The following is a 17,309-nucleotide window of genomic DNA, read 5'->3' as shown; positions in this document are numbered from 1 at the left end:
GCCCCCTTCTCTCCCCCACCCACCCCCGTACAGTGTCCCTAACAAGTATTTGTGGAGTGCTTACAATGTAGTTTGAAGTAAAGATCTCTAATCTTTATAAATCCTCAGGATTGAAAGGAACTGATTAGTGGTAAAATGGATGTGTTGATAATGAAAGATTTTTTTAGCATTTTAGTTTGAGTACTGGGCTGAATAACAAGTTGCCATTTTCCTCTACTAAATTAGGGAGCTTAATGAAGAACTTGCTTCTCTCACATGTTAACTGTCTGCTGTGGTCTGTCTTTGCAGTTACTGAAGAGAGTTTATGGCACTTACCTCGTGGCTCCTGAGGATGGTAAAGTATTTCTAACTGTTCTCCGTTGTATCAAATGAATGACTTGTCTGTACAGACTGGGATTTATTGATGTCTGCCATTGAAACTGAAATATAAGCGGTCAAATAGACCAGGCTTCCTATTCCCACTCATTAGCTGTTTATAACTGTTATAGTTTGATGTTACTGAGTGAGTTCAGGATTAGGCTGATTTGGAATTGAGCTCCAATTATCTGTCACTGTCCTACCTCGTCTCCACCTACACTGCAGGCTCCTGTGTGAGGTGATAAATGGTCACTTTTGTTTGATTATTGCCCATTCTCCTCACGATCAGTGAGGAGTGTAAATGTATGGGAAAAGCTGCTGACCCTCTGACTGTAAATTGTCCTGAGTGAATTCAAATTCTCATTGTCACAGTGCAATCTGAGCTGGCGTTGTATATGATGGTGCAGTCATTGCACCATTACACTGTTGTGTTTGGGAAGGTGTTTCCTAACCTGAAAATGTCAAATAAGTAGATAGTCCAAAGCTGTGTGCTTAGCTGCTGCTGTTTTGTATCCTGTTTGTGCAGTGGGTGTGGGGCTGGTTTAATCACTGCAATGGAATAAAGAATAGTTTTCAATGACAATTATTCCAGGTATTGATACATCTCATTTTACATTGGGGACTTGTCATTCTGCTTGCTGGGAGTAAAGTCAAAACAAAACTGCTTCCCCATTTCTCCACGTCGTCTTTGATCAGCCTGAGGCTGGTTATTCAATAGTAGATGCTTAGGCCAGCATTAGGAAACTCTATTCCATTTGCTGTATGAGGTACTGATCTCTCTGACTCCCTGATACACACAGGGCTATGGTAAGCCATACGCTGGAGTCCATGGGTGTAACTGCTCAGATCCGGTTAGTATTGTATGTCCAAATCCCCTCCGAACCAAATTAAATCACCCAAACACAACCCAATGTAGTTGGAAGCTGGGTGGGATGATCACTTGGTGGTTTGTTCTGGATTAGGCCACAATCAGATTGCAGCAGGAGGGACACAATCGAGGAACCTCACCCAGCAGGGTCACATGATTACGTAGCATCGTCCGAGCACCCCATGGCTGTTAACAAGTGTTTGGAAGAGCTGCTGGACTCAAATCTATGAATTTGTGTGACACGCTGCAATTTGCATAATATCAAAAGCATTTCTTCTGTTTCTCAATTGTTGGTTGGATCTTGATTCATTTGAATATCCCCATGTCAATCTGAGCTTGTTGCACCAAAAGTCAAATATCAGACACTGTGGCACAATTGCCGGGGGGTGAGGTTGGGTTGTGGTTGGGACAAGTGTCACAGAGGGGGCAATGGGGTCCCGCTGTCACAGGAGCAAGGTGAAGAGGGAACTCTCATGCCAAGACTAATAGAAAAAGTAAAGAGACTTACTTTGGAAACTGAAGTATCTGAAATGATGGAGGCACATGGGGAAACTGGGTCCAGAAATTACTACTAAGACCAGAAAGAAAGGTCAAATAAAGCAGGATAGACGGGAGAAGCAAATACTACATTTGCTTAGGTTGGACCTCAGAGTCCTGCAAACTGTTCTGGTCTCTATATAATCTAAAAGAGGCACTGAGGAAAGTCTAAAGAATAATTTACAGCAGTGATACCAAATAGATATCATGCGGAGGATGGACCTCTCTGGCTCATGCGGAGGATGGACCTCTCTGGCTCATGCAGAGGATGATGAGGATGTGCAGATCACTATCAGAGTGGTTCAGATGAATGGAAAAATTACATTTAAGGGGAAATTAGAAAGGAGCATGTGGGATAGAGGAATGGGGCTCAGTGAGGAAGTGGGAGGGGACTGTAGCATAAATACTGGCATGACCCTGTTGGACTATTTCAGCATCTGACCCAGTGCTGCTGAATGGAATGATCTTAGCTCTTGAATTTGAGCCATACTGAGGACTGCCTTTGTCTTTTTCAGGGTACAATGTATCGCTGTTGTTTGATCTGGAAAATATTCCAGCCAACAAAGATGAATTGGTGCACCAGGCTGGCATGCTGAAAAGAAATTGCTTTGCCTCTGTTTTTGAGAAGTACTTCAACTTTCAGGTGGAAGGCAAGGAAGGAGAGAAACGAGCGCTGATCCACTACCGTGATGACGAGACTATGTGAGTGTCCAGCGATGGCGAGCAGATGTGGTCTCTGCTTTCAGCAAGATTCATTTTAGTGTCTGCCTGTTGGCCACTGGAAACTTTTTGTTAACCTCCCTTGCTTCAAGCTCTTCCCACCTTCTGTAAATTTCTCGTTGTAAACTCTATTGGGTTTGCAGATAGAGCACAAGAAGTCTTTCTGCTAGTGACCTAATGTAGTGACTTTGGAATCCAATCTAGGGGTGGTGGGGGGGTGGGGAGAGAAAAGCTGCTTGCTATCCACCTTGTCCATACCCCTCATGTTTTTATAGACCTCAATCAGGTCCCCCTTTACCTCCATCTTTCTAATGAAATTAATCCTAACTTGCTCAACCTCTCATCGTAGCTGGCAGTCTCCTCTTCAGGCAACATCCTGGTGAACCTCCTCTGCACCATCTCCAAAGCATCCACATCCTTTTGGTAATGTGGCGATCAGAACTGTACACCGTAGGCAAATCAACGTCCTATACCACTGTAGCATGACCTGCCAACTCTTGTACTCAATACCCCGTCTGATAAAGGAAAACATGCCATATGCCTTCATGACCACTCTGTTCCCTGAAGGTGGCAACGCAGGTCAATAATGGACCTGAACACCCAGAGCCCTCTGTACCATCAATTCTGCACAGGACTTTTCCATTTACTGTATAGTTCACTCTTGAATTGGATCTTCCAAAATGCATTTGTATTTGCCCAGATTGAACTCCATCTGCCATTTCTCTGCCCAATTCTCCAGTCTATCTGTATTTTCTGACAGTCCCCTTCACTATCTGCTACTCCACCAATCTTAGTGTCATCTGCAAACTTGCTAAGCAGACCACCTACACCTTCCTCCAGATCATTTGTGTATCACAAACTGCAGTGATCCTAGCACAGATCCCTATGGAACACCACTGGTCACAGTTCTCCATTTTGAGAAACTTACTTCCACTACTACTGTGTCTCCTGTTGCCCAACCAGTTCTCTATCCATCTAGCGAGTACACCCTGAACCCCATGTGACTTCACTTTCTCTATCAGCCTACCATGGGAACCTTATCAAATGCCTTACTGAAGTTCGTATATATGACATCTACAGCCCTTCCCTCATCAATCAACTTTGTCACGTCCTCAAAGAATTCTATGAAGTTGGTAAGACATGACCTTCCCTGCACAAAACCATGCTGCTTATCACTGATAAGCCCATTTTCTTCCAAATGAGAATAGATACTGTCCCTCAGTATCTTCTCCAGCAGATTCCCCACAACTGACGTCTGGCTCACCTGTCTATAATTACCTGGATTATCCCTGCTACCCTCCTTAAACAAGGGGACAACATTAGCAATTCTCCAGTCCTCCAGGACCTCACCCGTGTTCAAAAATGCTACAAAGATATTTGTTCAGGCCCCAGCTATTTCCTCTCGTTTCCCTCAACCTGGGATAGATCCCATCCGGACCTGGGGACTTGTCCAACTTAATGCCTTTTAGAATACCCAACACTTCCTCCCTCCTTATGCTGACATGGCCTACAGTCATCAAACCTCTATCCGTAACCTCAACATCCGTCATGTCCCTCTCCTCAGTAAATACCGATGCAAAGCACTCGTTAAGAATCTCACCCATTTTTCTCTGACTCCACGCATAACATTCCTCCTTTGTCCTTGAGTGGGCCAACCCTCTTTCTCATTACCCTCTTGTTCCTTATATCTGAATAAAAGGCTTTTGGATTTTCCTTAACCCTGTTTGCTAAAGATCTCTCATGATCCTTTTTAGACCTCCTAATTCTTCATTTGAGATTGGTCCTACATTCCGGATATTCTTCCAAAGCTTTCTGTCTTCAGTCACCTTGACCTTATGTACACATCCTTTTTCCTCTTAGCTAGTCTCTCAATTTCACCTGTCATCCATGGTTCCCTAACCTTGCCATTTCTATCCCTCATTTTCACAGGAACGTTTCTTTCCTGCACGATAATCAACCTCTTTAAAAGCCTCCCACATATCAAATGTGGATTTACCTTCAAACAGCTGCTCCCAATCTACATTCCTCGGCTCCTGCCGAATTTTGCTATAGTTGGTCTTCCCCCAATTTAGCACTCTTCCTTTAGGACCACTCTTGTCTTTGTCCATGAGTTTTCTAAACTTATGGAATTGTGATCACTATTCCCAAAGTAATCCCCTACTGAAACATCAACCACCTCATTCCCCAGCACCAGGTCCAGTATGGCCCCTTCCAGAGTTGGATTAGAACATAGAAGAATACAGCGCAGTACAGGCCCTTCGGCCCTCGATGTTGCGCCGATCCAAGCCCACCCAACCTATACTAACCCACTATCCTCCATATACCTATCCAATGCCCGCTTAAATGCCCATAAAGAGGGAGAGTCCACCACTGCTACTGGCAGGGCATTCCATGAACTTACAACTCGCTGAGTGAAGAACCTACCCCTAACTTCAGTCCTATATCTACCCCCCCTTAATTAATTTATAGCTATGCCCTCTTGTAATACCCGACTCCATACGCGGGAAAAGGTCCACACTGTCAACCCTATCTAACCCCCTAATCATCTTGTACACCTCAATCAAGTCACCCCTAAACCTTCTTTTCTCTAATGAAAACAGCCCCAAGTGTCTCAGTCTTTCCTCATACGATCTTCCTTCCATACCAGGCAACATCCTGGTAAACCTCCTCTGCACCCGTTCCAGTGCCTCCACATCCTTCCTATAGTATGGCGACCAAAACTGCACACAATATTCCAGATGCGACCGCACCAGAGTCTTATACAACTGCATCATGACCTCAGGACTCCGGAACTCAATTCCTCTACCAATAAAAGCCAGTACGCCATATGCCTTCCTCACCACACTATTTACCTGCCGACTTTTGTATCATCCGCAAACTTGCTCACCCAACCTTCTAGCCCCTCTTCCAGGTCATTTATAAAAATGACAAACAGCAATGGTCCCAAAACAGATCCTTGCGGAACACCGCTAGTGACGGCACTCCATGAAGAAACTTTGCCATCAACTACTACCCTCTGTCTTCTTCCATCTAGCCAATTCCTAATCCAAACCTCCAACTCACCCTCACTGCCATATCTCCGTATTTTCTGCAGTAGCCTACCATGGTGAACCTTATCAAACTCCTTACTAAAATCCATATATACCACATCTACCGCTTTCCCCTCATCAACCTCCTTCGTCACCTTTTCAAAGAATTCAATAAGGTTTGTGAGGCACGACCTGCCCTTCACAAAACCATGCTGACTATCCTTGATCACATTATTCCTATTCAGATGTTCATAAATCCTATCCCTTACAATTCTCTCTAAGACTTTGCCCACGACAGAAGTGAGACTCACCGGCCTATAGTTACTAGGGTTATCCCTACTCCCCTTTTTGCTATCCTCCAGTCTTCTGGCACTGCTCCTGTAGACAAAGAGGACATAAAAATCAAGGCCAATGGCTCTGCAATCTCCTCCCTTGCTTCCCAGAGAATCCTAGGATAAATGCCATCAGGCCCAGGGGACTTATCTATTTTCACCTTTTCCAGGATTTCCAACACCTCTTCTCTACATACCTCAAAGCCATCCATTCTACTTATTTGTGCCTCAGTATTCTCATCGACAACAATGCCCTGTTCCTGAGTGAATACTGAAGAAAAGTATTCATTCAGTGTTTCCCCAATCTCTTCCGCCTCCACACGTAACTTCCCACTACTATCCTTGACTGGACCTATTCCTACCCTATTCATTCTTTTATTCCTAACATACCTATAGAAAGCCTTAGGGTTTTCCCTAATCCTACCGACTAAGGACCTTTCATGTCCCCTCCTTGCTGCTCTTAGCTCTCATTATTATTTGCCTACTGGTCCATAAAACCCTCCTGGATATTGCTTACAAATTCTGCTCTATTTAGACCTCTAACACTGAAACCCAGCCAATGTTAGGAAAATTAAAAACTCCCATCACCACCACCCTGTTGCTCCTGTATCTTTCCATAATCGCTTTACATGTGAATAGAGTCATTGAGATGTACAGCACAGAAACAGACCCGTCAGTCCAACTAGTCCATGCCAACCAAAATCCCAACATAATCTAGTCTCACTTTCCAGCATTTGGCCCATATTCCTCTAAACCCTTCCTATTCATATACCCATCGAAATGCCTCTTAAATGTTGCAATCATACCAGCCTCCACCACTTCCTCTGGCAGCTCATTCCATACACTCACCACCTGCGTGAAAAGGTTGCCCTTTAGATCCCTTTTATATCTATCCCCTCTTGCCCTAAACGTATGCCCTCTAGTTCTGGACTCCCCCACCCCAGGGAAAAGACCTTGTCTGTTTATCCTATCCATGCCCTTCAGATTTTATAAACCTCTGAGGTCTCCCCTCAGCCTTCGACCCAGAGTATTCAACCTCTCCCTGTAGCTCAAATCCTCCAACCTTGGGAACATCCATGTAAATCTTTTCTGAACCCTTTCAAGTTTTGCGACATCCTTCCAAAAGGATGGAGACTAAAATTGCATGCAGTATTCCAAAAGTGGCCTAACCAGCGTCCTGTACAACCACAGCATGACCTCCCAACTCCTATACTTTGCTCTGACCAATAAAGGAAAGCATACGAAATGCCGCCTTCACTATCTATCTACCTGCAACTCCACTTTCAAGGAGCCATGAACCTGCACTCCATGGTCTCTTTGTTCCAGCAGCACTCCCCCAGGTCCTTACCATTATGTGTATAAGCCCTGCTCTGATTTGCTTTCCCAAAGTGCAGCACCTCGCATTTATGAGCACCAAGGTGGCACAGTGGTTAGCACTGCTGCCTCACAGCGCCAGAGACCTGGGTTCCATTCCTGCCTCAGGCGACTGTGTGGAGTTTGCACATTCTCCCCGTGTCTGCGTGGGTTTCCTCCGGGTGCTCCGGTTTCCTCCCCACAGTCCAAAAATGTGCAGGTTAGGTGAATTGGCCATGCTAAAATTGCCTGTAGTGTTAGGTGAAGGGGTAAATGTAGGGGAATGGGTCTGGCTGGGTTGCACTTCAGCGGGTCGGTGTGGACTTGTTGGGCCGAAGGGACTGTTTCCACACTTAGTAATCTAATATCTCAATCTAATCTAATCTAATATCTAAATTAAACTCCATCTGCCACTCCTCAGCCCATTGACCCATCTGATCAAGAACCTGTTGTAATCTGAGGTAACCTCCTTCGCTGTCCACTACACTTCCAATTTTGGTGTCATCTGCAAATTTACTAACTATACCTCCTATGTTCATATTCATATTCAAATCATTTATATAAATGACGAAAAGTAGAGGACCCAGCACCGATCCTTGTGGCACTCCACTGGTCACAGGGCTCCAGTCTGAAAAACAACCCTCCACCACCACCCTCTGTCTTCCACCATCGAACCAGTTCTGTATCCAAATGGCTAGTTCTCAGTGTTCCATGAGATCTAACCTTGCTAACCATTCTCCCATGGGGAGCTTTGTCGAACACCTTACTGAAATCCATATAAATCGCACCCACCGCTCTCGTCAATCCTCTTTGTTACTTTTTCAAAAAAACTCAATCAAGTTTGTGAGACATGATTTCCCATGCATAAAGCCATGTTGACTATCCCTAATCAGTCCTGGCCTTTCCAAATATGTGTAAATCCTGTCCCTCAGGATTCCCTCCAACAACTTGCCCACCACTGCCGCCAGGCTTACTGGTCCATAGTTCCCTGGCTTGTCCTCACCACCTTTCTTAAATAATGGTACCATGTTAGCCAACCTCCAGTTTTCTGGCACCTCACCTGTGTGACTATTGATAATACAAATACCTCAGCAAGGGGCCCAGCCATCACTTCCCTAGCTTCCCATAGAGTTCTAGGATACACCTGATAGGTCTGGGGATTTATCCATCTTTATGCATTTCAAGTACTTCTGTCTCAAGCTCATTGTTGGGAGGCCTGTAGTACAGCCCCAACATTGTTACCACACCCCTCCTATTCCTGAGCTCTACCCATATTGCTTCACTGCTAGAGTCCTTCATAGTGCCCTCCTTCAGCATAGCTGTGATATTCTCTCTGGCCAGTAATGCAACTTCTCCACCCCTTTTACCTCCTTCTCTATCCCACCTGAAGCATCAATATCCTGGGCTGTCTAGTTGCCAATCATGCCTTTCCCTCAACCAAGTCTCAGTAATAACAATAACATCTTAACATTTAGAAAATTATGCTTCATTGCAAACTCATGCAAGTTAAGGGTATAGGATTTCTGGCAAATTGGATCTGAGCAGATCCTGGGACTTTTGACCTGCAAGATTATAGGGTCACATGTGATTGTTGTTGGAGAGTTTTCATGGTGACCCAGTGTCTCACTGATTCTGTGCACAAGTTATAATATCTCCGACAGTACTCCTTCCCCAGCCAAACCCAGCTGCTCCTCTGTTATGGGACAATGTAATCACCTGGACTGTTCATCTACCTGGTTGCACTTGTATATATTTCAATTCTGTGGGAAGTTGATCCTGTGATTGAGCTGTGATCCTGCTGTCTTCCAGGTACGTAGAGGCGAAAAAGGATCGAGTGACCGTGGTGTTCAGCACAGTATTCAAGGATGACGATGATGTTGTGATTGGGAAGGTCTTCATGCAGGTAGGAGGAGTGGGTCATGACCATTTGCCCTTGGCCACTGGGCTGTATCCCTGCCTCTCACTGCATGCTCTGTTCCTCACAGCATCCTCCCAAAATGTCCTAAAAATGTTCCCTGCCGGTGTGACCAAGACTCATCAGGGAGGCTTTGTTATGAACTCTCCCTTTGATTCAAGTCTTTGTGATCGAAGCTGCATTTTGTTTACTCTGAAATGTTGTCTCTTTTGTCTCCCTTTTATTTGTGTTAGCTGACTGTAATTTAAACTCTTCAAACAACTGAGTGTCAAACTGGAAATAGGCCAGTGTCAGGGGCAGTGCACGCAGGTTTTTTTCTTTTTTAATCCGGGCCAGGATGGGAGGGTTAATTCTGGTGTCAATTCAGCAGATCCCGCTGTTGTCCCTGTGCTTTATTGATCAGTTGTTGCACATTTACAGGTGGTTACAACAATGTCGTTGAAACACATTGGGGAAGGAGCATGGATTTGGGGTGGTAGATGGTTTGCTCTGGTTGTGGGTGGTGTTGTGAGAGGACTATACATGTAGAACAGTCTGAGTAGAGTGGGTGTTGTACTGTAGCATGTCGGGACTAAATAACCGTCCGTTAGCTAGGGCTTGTAGTGCCAGGGAAATGGTCCAACTCCTGGAGAATGGAGTTTCGATGACTGGTCTCCAACCCTGGTCTGGGTGCCCTGTGTGGTGACCCCCTCGAGTCAGAGGCATGTGTTTTAAATTAACAGAATCATTTTCAAATCTTGATAACTACACCTCCCCTTGTGCCAGTCAGTTGAAGAATATAGAGCCCAGGATACAGCCATGTTGTAAGCATTGCTGATATATTGTTTTTCCATTTCTACAATTACCTCAGGAGTTCAAAGAGGGTCGGAGAGCCAGTCACACAGCTCCGCAGGTGTTGTTCAGTCACCGAGAGCCTCCTCTGGAGCTGAAGGATACTGACGCAGCAGTGGGTGACAACATTGGCTACATCACTTTCGGTAAGTTCTCTCCTCACCGCCAGTTTATGAATTTATCCTTGGCGTGAACGGAGATTGAGAATCTGCCATGTTCAGCTTGAGAAAATTCGACCTTGATGTTTTATGCAGCAATTGAAAATGTTAATCTAAGATTATAAGCAATTATTGAATACAAATGTAATTAAAATGTAGGATTTTTTTTATCAATTTCTTTTTCAGGGCTCCCCAGCTTTGGCTTTGTCAGGCAGGAATCCCTCTGCAGCAGCAGTCACATCACCCATTGTTAGGTTTCCTTGTGAGCAGAGATATTGGGTCATGTTCCCAGCTGATTAGGGAGCGGAACAGTAACTTTAACCAAGAGTTTATGAAAGGCCTTCATGGAGTTAATGGAGTATAAAGGATGGTAACCTGAATGAAGGTCCCTCTACACATTAAACACTTCCAGGACCAATCCTGGGTTAAATATAAAGTAATGTTCCGAACACACACTCTATCAAACACTCTCAGGATATGGGCTGAAAATGTGTTGCTGGAGAAGCGCAGCAGGTCAGGCAGCATCCAGGGAACAGGAGAATCAACGTTTCGGGCATAAGCCCTTCTCCAGCAACACATTTTCAGCTCTGATCGCCAGCATCTGCAGACTTCACTTTCTCCTCACTCTCAGGATATGTACACAGGTGTAGATACAGAGTAAGCCTTGCTCTATGCTGTTCCCAGGGCAGGGACAGCATGGGTTTAGATAGAGTAAAGCTTCCTCTGTACTGTCTCCATCAAACCTTTGTAAGACCGGTGTATCGCACAGGATTAGATACAGAATAAATGCCGCCCTACATTGTTCCCATCAAACTTTCCCAGGTCAGTGACAGCACAGACTTGAGTAAAACTCCCATTACACTGTCCCAATCAAATAAATCGAGGACGGGTAAAGCCCTGCTAGTTAACGTGTCGAAGTATTACAGTTTGATCTGTTGAATTGCTCGTGTTCTCAGTTAGCAGTTCCATCTAACATTAAAACTTACTAATGGGCTTGAGCAGAATGGCACATGCCCTTTACCTCCTCTTCCACTTTTGAAATGAGCCATGTAGAGCCCTTGGTATTTAGTGCCTTCTGTGGAGCTACATGTCGGAGTGTCCCTGCTGCCATGTTTCTGATGCCACCCTCTCTATCCATCCCAAATCTCTATCCAGCTTGTTCCCTATCATGGGACTTTACGAATGTTAAATGTGAGATCATAAGATACAGGAGAAGTCTCTCATTCAATGAGATCATGTCCAATCTGGAAATCCTCAACTCCACTTTGCTGTTTTATTCCCATAACCCTTAATTACTTTGTTTAAAAATCCATCTATCTCAGCCTTGAATATATTTAGTAATCCAGCCTCAATAGCCCTCCCATAAGAGGAAGTAACTGTTTTGTATCTACCCCATCAAGTCCACTAAGAATCTTGTAAGCTTCCATAAGATTGCCTTTTAAATTCTATATTCCAATAGGTACAAGCCCAGCCTAATCAACCTCTCATGACACAATCCCTCTATCTGGTATCAGCTATGTGAACTTTCTCTGGACTGCCTCCAATGCCAACCTTTTCTTGGATAAGGGGTCCAAAACTCTTCACCGTATTCCAGCTGTAGTCTGTCTAGTACCACACAATGTCTAAGGAAAACCTCCCTACTTTTACGCTTTATCCTCTTTGAGACAAGTAGGTGTTGGACCACATTTTCTGTTCCTTCATATTTACTTCTCATTAATTGAGAATGTTAAAATATAAGTTGTATGTACAATCTGCAAAGTATTACTATTCTAACCTTATGTAGTAAAGTTTATTATCATTTTTTCAAATCTATGAAATCTTGTGATTTTATTCTCCGTAAGAAACTAGAATCTCACACTTGCTCACTTCTTTAAAGGAGCAAATGCACACTTAGAAAGACCTGGGATAATTAGGGATAGTCAGCATGGCTTTCAGATGGAGGAGAAAGTGAGGTCTGCAGATGCTGGAGTTAATGTTGGAATTGTACAGCGTGTTGGTTAGGCCTCAGCTGGAGTACTGTGTGTAGTTTTAGACACTACTGGATGGATGTGATAGCACTAGAGGGAGTACTGAGGAGGTTCATCAGGATGTTGCCTGGGATGGACAAATGGAGCTATAAGAAGAGACAAGATCACATTGGGTTGTTTTCTTTAGAGCTGACAATGTGTTGCTGGAAAAGCACAGCAGGTCAGGCAGCATTCAAGGAGCAGGAGAATCGACGTTTTGGGCATGAGCCCTTCTTTAGAGCAGAGAAGACTGAGGGGGACATGATTTGAGGTGTATAAGATTGAGGAGTGTGGACAGGGTGAATAGAGAGTAGCTGTTCCTCTTGGCTGAGGGGTCAATCCTGAGAGGACAGAGTTTTATGGTAAGGACCATGAGATTCAGAGAGGATTTGGAAAAACCATTTTCACTCAGCAAGTGGTGGGAATCTGGAATGGACTGTCTGGGAAGGTAATGGAGGCTAGAAACCTTACAAACTTTAAAAAAGTATTTGGATGAGTACTTGAACTATCACGACATTCAAGGATATGTGGCAAGTGCAGGAGATTGGGATTAATGCACTTTTGTGGTAGTTATTGTCAGTGCAGACTCAATGGGCTGAAGAGCCTTTTCTGTGCTGTATGAACTTGTGAATCTATCTGTTATTAGTCACTGGCCAGATCATAATATATATTTGCTAGCCTGGTACATATCAGAAATCCCATAATTGCTTTATGCAATTTCTCAAGCTTTGTAATTCTGCTATCTCATTTAAAGTGTGTGGTGGAGAGGACTACGACTGGGAGTTGTGCTCTATGTTGTCTCCATTCTGCTGACCAGTTTTATTTCTATTTTGCCAGTGCTGTTCCCTCGACATACCAGTCCTAACACCCGTGACAATACCATCAACCTGATCCACACCTTCAGGGATTATCTGCACTACCACATCAAGTGTTCCAAGGTGAGGAGACAAATAGAGCACCAGTATCCACTGTTTCAACAGTGGGAATAAACAGTCTGTACAGATGGGAGAGGAGGTGTTTTGCTTGTATTGATGATACATTTCAGCTATAACCAGTGCTACTTTCCTATACAAGACCATTGGGATGCTGTCAGTTGTATGCGGTCAAAGTCTAGCACTGGGACTAGCTGGATTACGTTTTTTTTCAGAACTGTTATAATAAAATACTGCAGGTGCTAGAGATCTGAAATAAAAACAAAAGTACCAGCAGATCTGGCAGCATCTGTGGAGAGAAGAGCAAAGTTAATGTTTTGAGTCCAGTATAGTTGTATCGTTTCTCCAGTAATTTCTGCTTTTGAGGCTGTGGTCTCTTGTGCTGTGATTCTATGAAATGCTCTGACCATGTTATTTTGCATTTGTGTATTTTGGGGAAGTGGTTCTTCAGTGTTAAATTATACTGTTAAGATCAAGGCTGAAGGAGTAATCTAACATTAGAGTCACTTTTTATATTTAAAAAAAAAAAATCCTGGCCATTAGGACTATTCCTCAAGGCAAAACGTTAAAGCATAGAATGTTTTGAAGTGATTAACTGTGCAAGAGTAAGCCACTAATCACACTGTTGTTTCTGGGGTCCTGGCGGTCATTATAATATTGACATGTTCTTCCAATCACTCTGGGTTTCACCCAGAGCTGAACAAGATGGTTCCCTGTTCCCCAGAGCGCACTCCGTCCATCTCTTGTTCAAACAGGCCCAGTTGTTGTCTACACTAGACAAGCAGTTATAACTTCCTTCAGTGCCCACATTAACCTTTCAATAATTTTTTTCCAAAAATAAATCACCCAGGGATTTCCACAAAACTTGAAATAAGTTAATTCACCTCCAATCCTGAAGTATGAAGCATTGATATAACAGTGAGCTGGTGCCACATCAAGTGATTACTCTCAGCATGCTGACCTGAATGATGAACCTAAACCAGTTGCAAGACACTGAAGCTCGGCATTATCTGCCACCTTGTCTTGTTTAGGAAGAGTATCTTGACAACTGTCCCTTTCATCAGTCACTAGTTCAGAAACTGCTTTTATCCAACATTTATCTCGACTGTGACTCATTCTGGACCCAGCAGATAGTAATGTTGGACAAGCCAAATTCCATAAGAAGATGAGGCTTGGTATTGCCCATGCCTAGTTTCCTGGTGATGGTGGTGGTCAGCTGCTTTTTGAACCACTATATAGTCCGCATACTGTAAATAGATCCACAATGCTGTTGGGAAGGGAATTCCAAGATTTTGACCCAACAACAGTGAAAGAAGAGTGATGTATTTCCAAGTCAGGGTAGTGATGATTTGGAGGGGAACTTGCAGGACATGCAAGTGCTGCCCTTTTTCTCCAAGATGAAAGTGATCTTTGGTTTATAAGGAACTGTTGGTGTGACTGTGTCAGACTGTGGCTCAACTAGGCTGAGAGCCACTTATAAAGCTAGCCCCCAGATGTTGGTAGGAAGGATTTGGCAGCATGAACAGAGCTGAATTTGTGATCATTGTTTTTGGTGTCTAGGTCATTGTGTGGTGGCCTGCCCAGTCTCAGTCCTATTTTGAGACTTTGATTTAGCAGTTTGATGCAACTGACCAGCCCAAAGAAAGTTGGGAGGTCTTGGCATAATGATCTGTGGGTTACTAACCCAGTGATAATATGAAGGTTTGTACTTCACCACAACAGATGGTGGAAGTTGAATTCAATAAAAATCTGGAATTGAAAGTAAGGATAGCAGTTTTCCTTTTGGAAGGGCATTGATTGACAATGGCTTCATGGTCATCATTTAGACTTTCAATTCCAGATTTTCATTGAATTTAACATCCACCATCTGCTGTAGAGGGATTTGAACCTCAGTCCTTGAGTTACTAGCCCAGCGATAACATCGCTATGCCAACACCTGCCAACTTTTTGTCACATCTGCATGCTACTCCACCTCTCCCTCCCAAAAATAGCCTGCAGTGGACAATACTACAGGGGATCAGTTACTCATCTAAAACCTGGTGAGTAGTTCCTGAGGTTCTGCATTGGACTGGTTTGAGGGGGAACCTCATGTGTCTTTCTATTGTTCGCAGGCTTATATCCACACTCGTATGAGGGCCAAGACCTCAGACTTCCTGAAAGTGCTGAACCGCGCGCGGCCAGAAACTGAGAAGAAGGAGATGAAGACAATGTCGTGAGTACCAAGCAGGAGGGTGGGGCTGAGTAATTATTGCTTATCATCTGTCTGGTTCACTGGGTCAGGGAAAATGAGCATAAAGCAGTGCACTGTCCCTGAGCTGCTTGACGCTGCTGTCTGAGCAAACCACGCTGCTATAAGGATCACACTGCTGTCAAGTGAGGTCCAAACAGATCTTTTATGTAGAAAGCAGCAGAGCCTGCAGAGAGGGTGGGGGAGAGGAGCAGTGTGCTGTGGAGGAGTTATCTGAAGGGCAGGCCTTTGTGCAGGAGCAGCATCACCCGAACTGTACTACTGCAGTTTTGTGCTTTAAATGGCATATTGATGTCTCACATTTAATTTCAAGTGGAAAAAATGTGTGTGTTTTGCAAACAGCATTGAATAACTTTCCTATGATTGATAATTGGATTTATGACATGCCGCTGTAACCTGAGAAAGAATTCAGAACATTCAGAACCCTGTGGTGAATTTCTTCTACTTTTTAATTCAATGGGAATTATTGGAATTTGTCCCCTTTTGAAGGGGAGGGGGTCGGAATTAAGCCGCTTAATTGCTGGTACAGAAACAGGAATGCAGCCACAGGGCAAGAGCTGGGAAAATTCGAGCTTTCATTTCTGGACCTACTCAGTTGGAGTCAGGTAATCCAAGCACTAGAGACTGTCTGAGAGTTACTAGGGTGAGGGAGGAATGGGGTAATAAATCTCCAAAGGTCCCTGAAGCTGGTTTCTGTTCAGTAGCCATTTCCCGCTAGAAATGTTTGAAGATGAAAAACAGCTTTGAACATAACTGAAATAAAAGTAATGCTGGAGAAACTTAGCATCTGTCAAGAAACAGAAAAACCAGGTTAATGGTTTAGAGTCCAACATGACTCTTCTGTCGAATAGTGATCTGTAGTAGGTTTCCAAAGTGAATCTTATAGAATAAGATATTATTTTAGTCCTGCCCCACATGACCCAGCAGAATGCAGGGAATCCATGCAATGGGAGCAGGCAGGAAGCCTGTGTGAGAGGCTCTCTGCCCATTGCCTTCAGTCAGTGGTAAAAGACTTCACTAAGAACTCGATCAAGTTATGATTGTACCTGATGTGCTGAAAGACAGACTGAGCTGTTAGGATCCTATCTGCTATGGCTGTGCTGAGTTGGCCAGAGGGGTAATATGACTTGACCAGTTTCCTTGTCTGCTGTATGTTCCTTGCTTGTCCCTCCTGTTGCTACATTTTAGAATTTTCCATCTGCTTTGCATCCCATACATTTGTGCCTGAAAACTTTTATAATGAAAGATTATTTTTGTGTATAATTTGAATTCTGTTTTGCATACCCCACTCTGTTAAAATGAATTGTCGTCCGCCTCTGCTCAGTATCTGCATTGCCTTTTAAAATGCTTTACACTTTTTCACACTTTAACTATCCAGTGAACTTCCATGTTATATTTTAGCAAATTAAAACCGATAAACCAGGCAATCTACGGTAAAAGCAAGTATGCTGAGATATTTGATTTATCCTCACTGTCGAACCTAACCCCACTATTCCTGTACCCGTGTTTGACAGCGAGACCTGTCCCCACCAGTACTGTACCTGTGTAACAGTGACAGATCTAACCCAATACTGTATCCCAGTGTTAGTGACAGACCTGTTCCCATCACTACCATACTGTACCCCCAGTGTTAGTGACAGATCTAACCCCAACATTGTACCCCAGTGTTATACAGCGACAGACCTGTCCCCATCACTACCATACTGTACCCCAGTGTTACACAGTGAAAGATCTGACCCCACTAGTACTGTACTGCACCCTGGTGCGACACTGTGACAGACCTGCCCCCACCAGTATTCTACCTCTGGGTGAAACGGGCCACTACTGGAGCCACCTATATTGTTCAGTGATAGTCAGCATATGTACGCTTTGCATGTAGCTCTGCCTGTAGCATGTTGCTTTGTGTTATTGTGCTTTTTTGTATTTCTCCCTTCCTTCAGGTATTTCCATGGCAGACTCAACTCTGGCTTTATGCGGCAGAGTGCTTTTGGGGATAGTCCAGTAGCTACAGTGCCTAGAGAGT

The 17,309-nt window shown here is 44.0% G+C and overlaps 1 protein-coding gene across 1 annotated transcript in view; it reads left to right on the top strand.

Moving 5' to 3' along the window:
- Positions 1-17,309, top strand: part of arpc2 (actin related protein 2/3 complex, subunit 2) — a 36,487-nt gene that overhangs the window by 15,851 nt on the left and 3,327 nt on the right. The window contains exons 4-9 of the mRNA XM_043694380.1: positions 289-334; positions 2,278-2,464; positions 9,006-9,099; positions 9,962-10,088; positions 12,944-13,044; positions 15,150-15,250. Coding sequence (XP_043550315.1) covers positions 289-334; positions 2,278-2,464; positions 9,006-9,099; positions 9,962-10,088; positions 12,944-13,044; positions 15,150-15,250 — 656 coding nt within the window. The remainder of the gene's footprint in view (positions 1-288; positions 335-2,277; positions 2,465-9,005; positions 9,100-9,961; positions 10,089-12,943; positions 13,045-15,149; positions 15,251-17,309) is intronic.

This window comes from Chiloscyllium plagiosum, chromosome 7 (assembly GCF_004010195.1).
Source record: "Chiloscyllium plagiosum isolate BGI_BamShark_2017 chromosome 7, ASM401019v2, whole genome shotgun sequence".
NCBI lineage: Eukaryota > Metazoa > Chordata > Chondrichthyes > Orectolobiformes > Hemiscylliidae > Chiloscyllium > Chiloscyllium plagiosum.
Note: the sequence above shows the minus strand (reverse complement) of the source record. Positions and strands in the feature narration are given on the sequence as shown.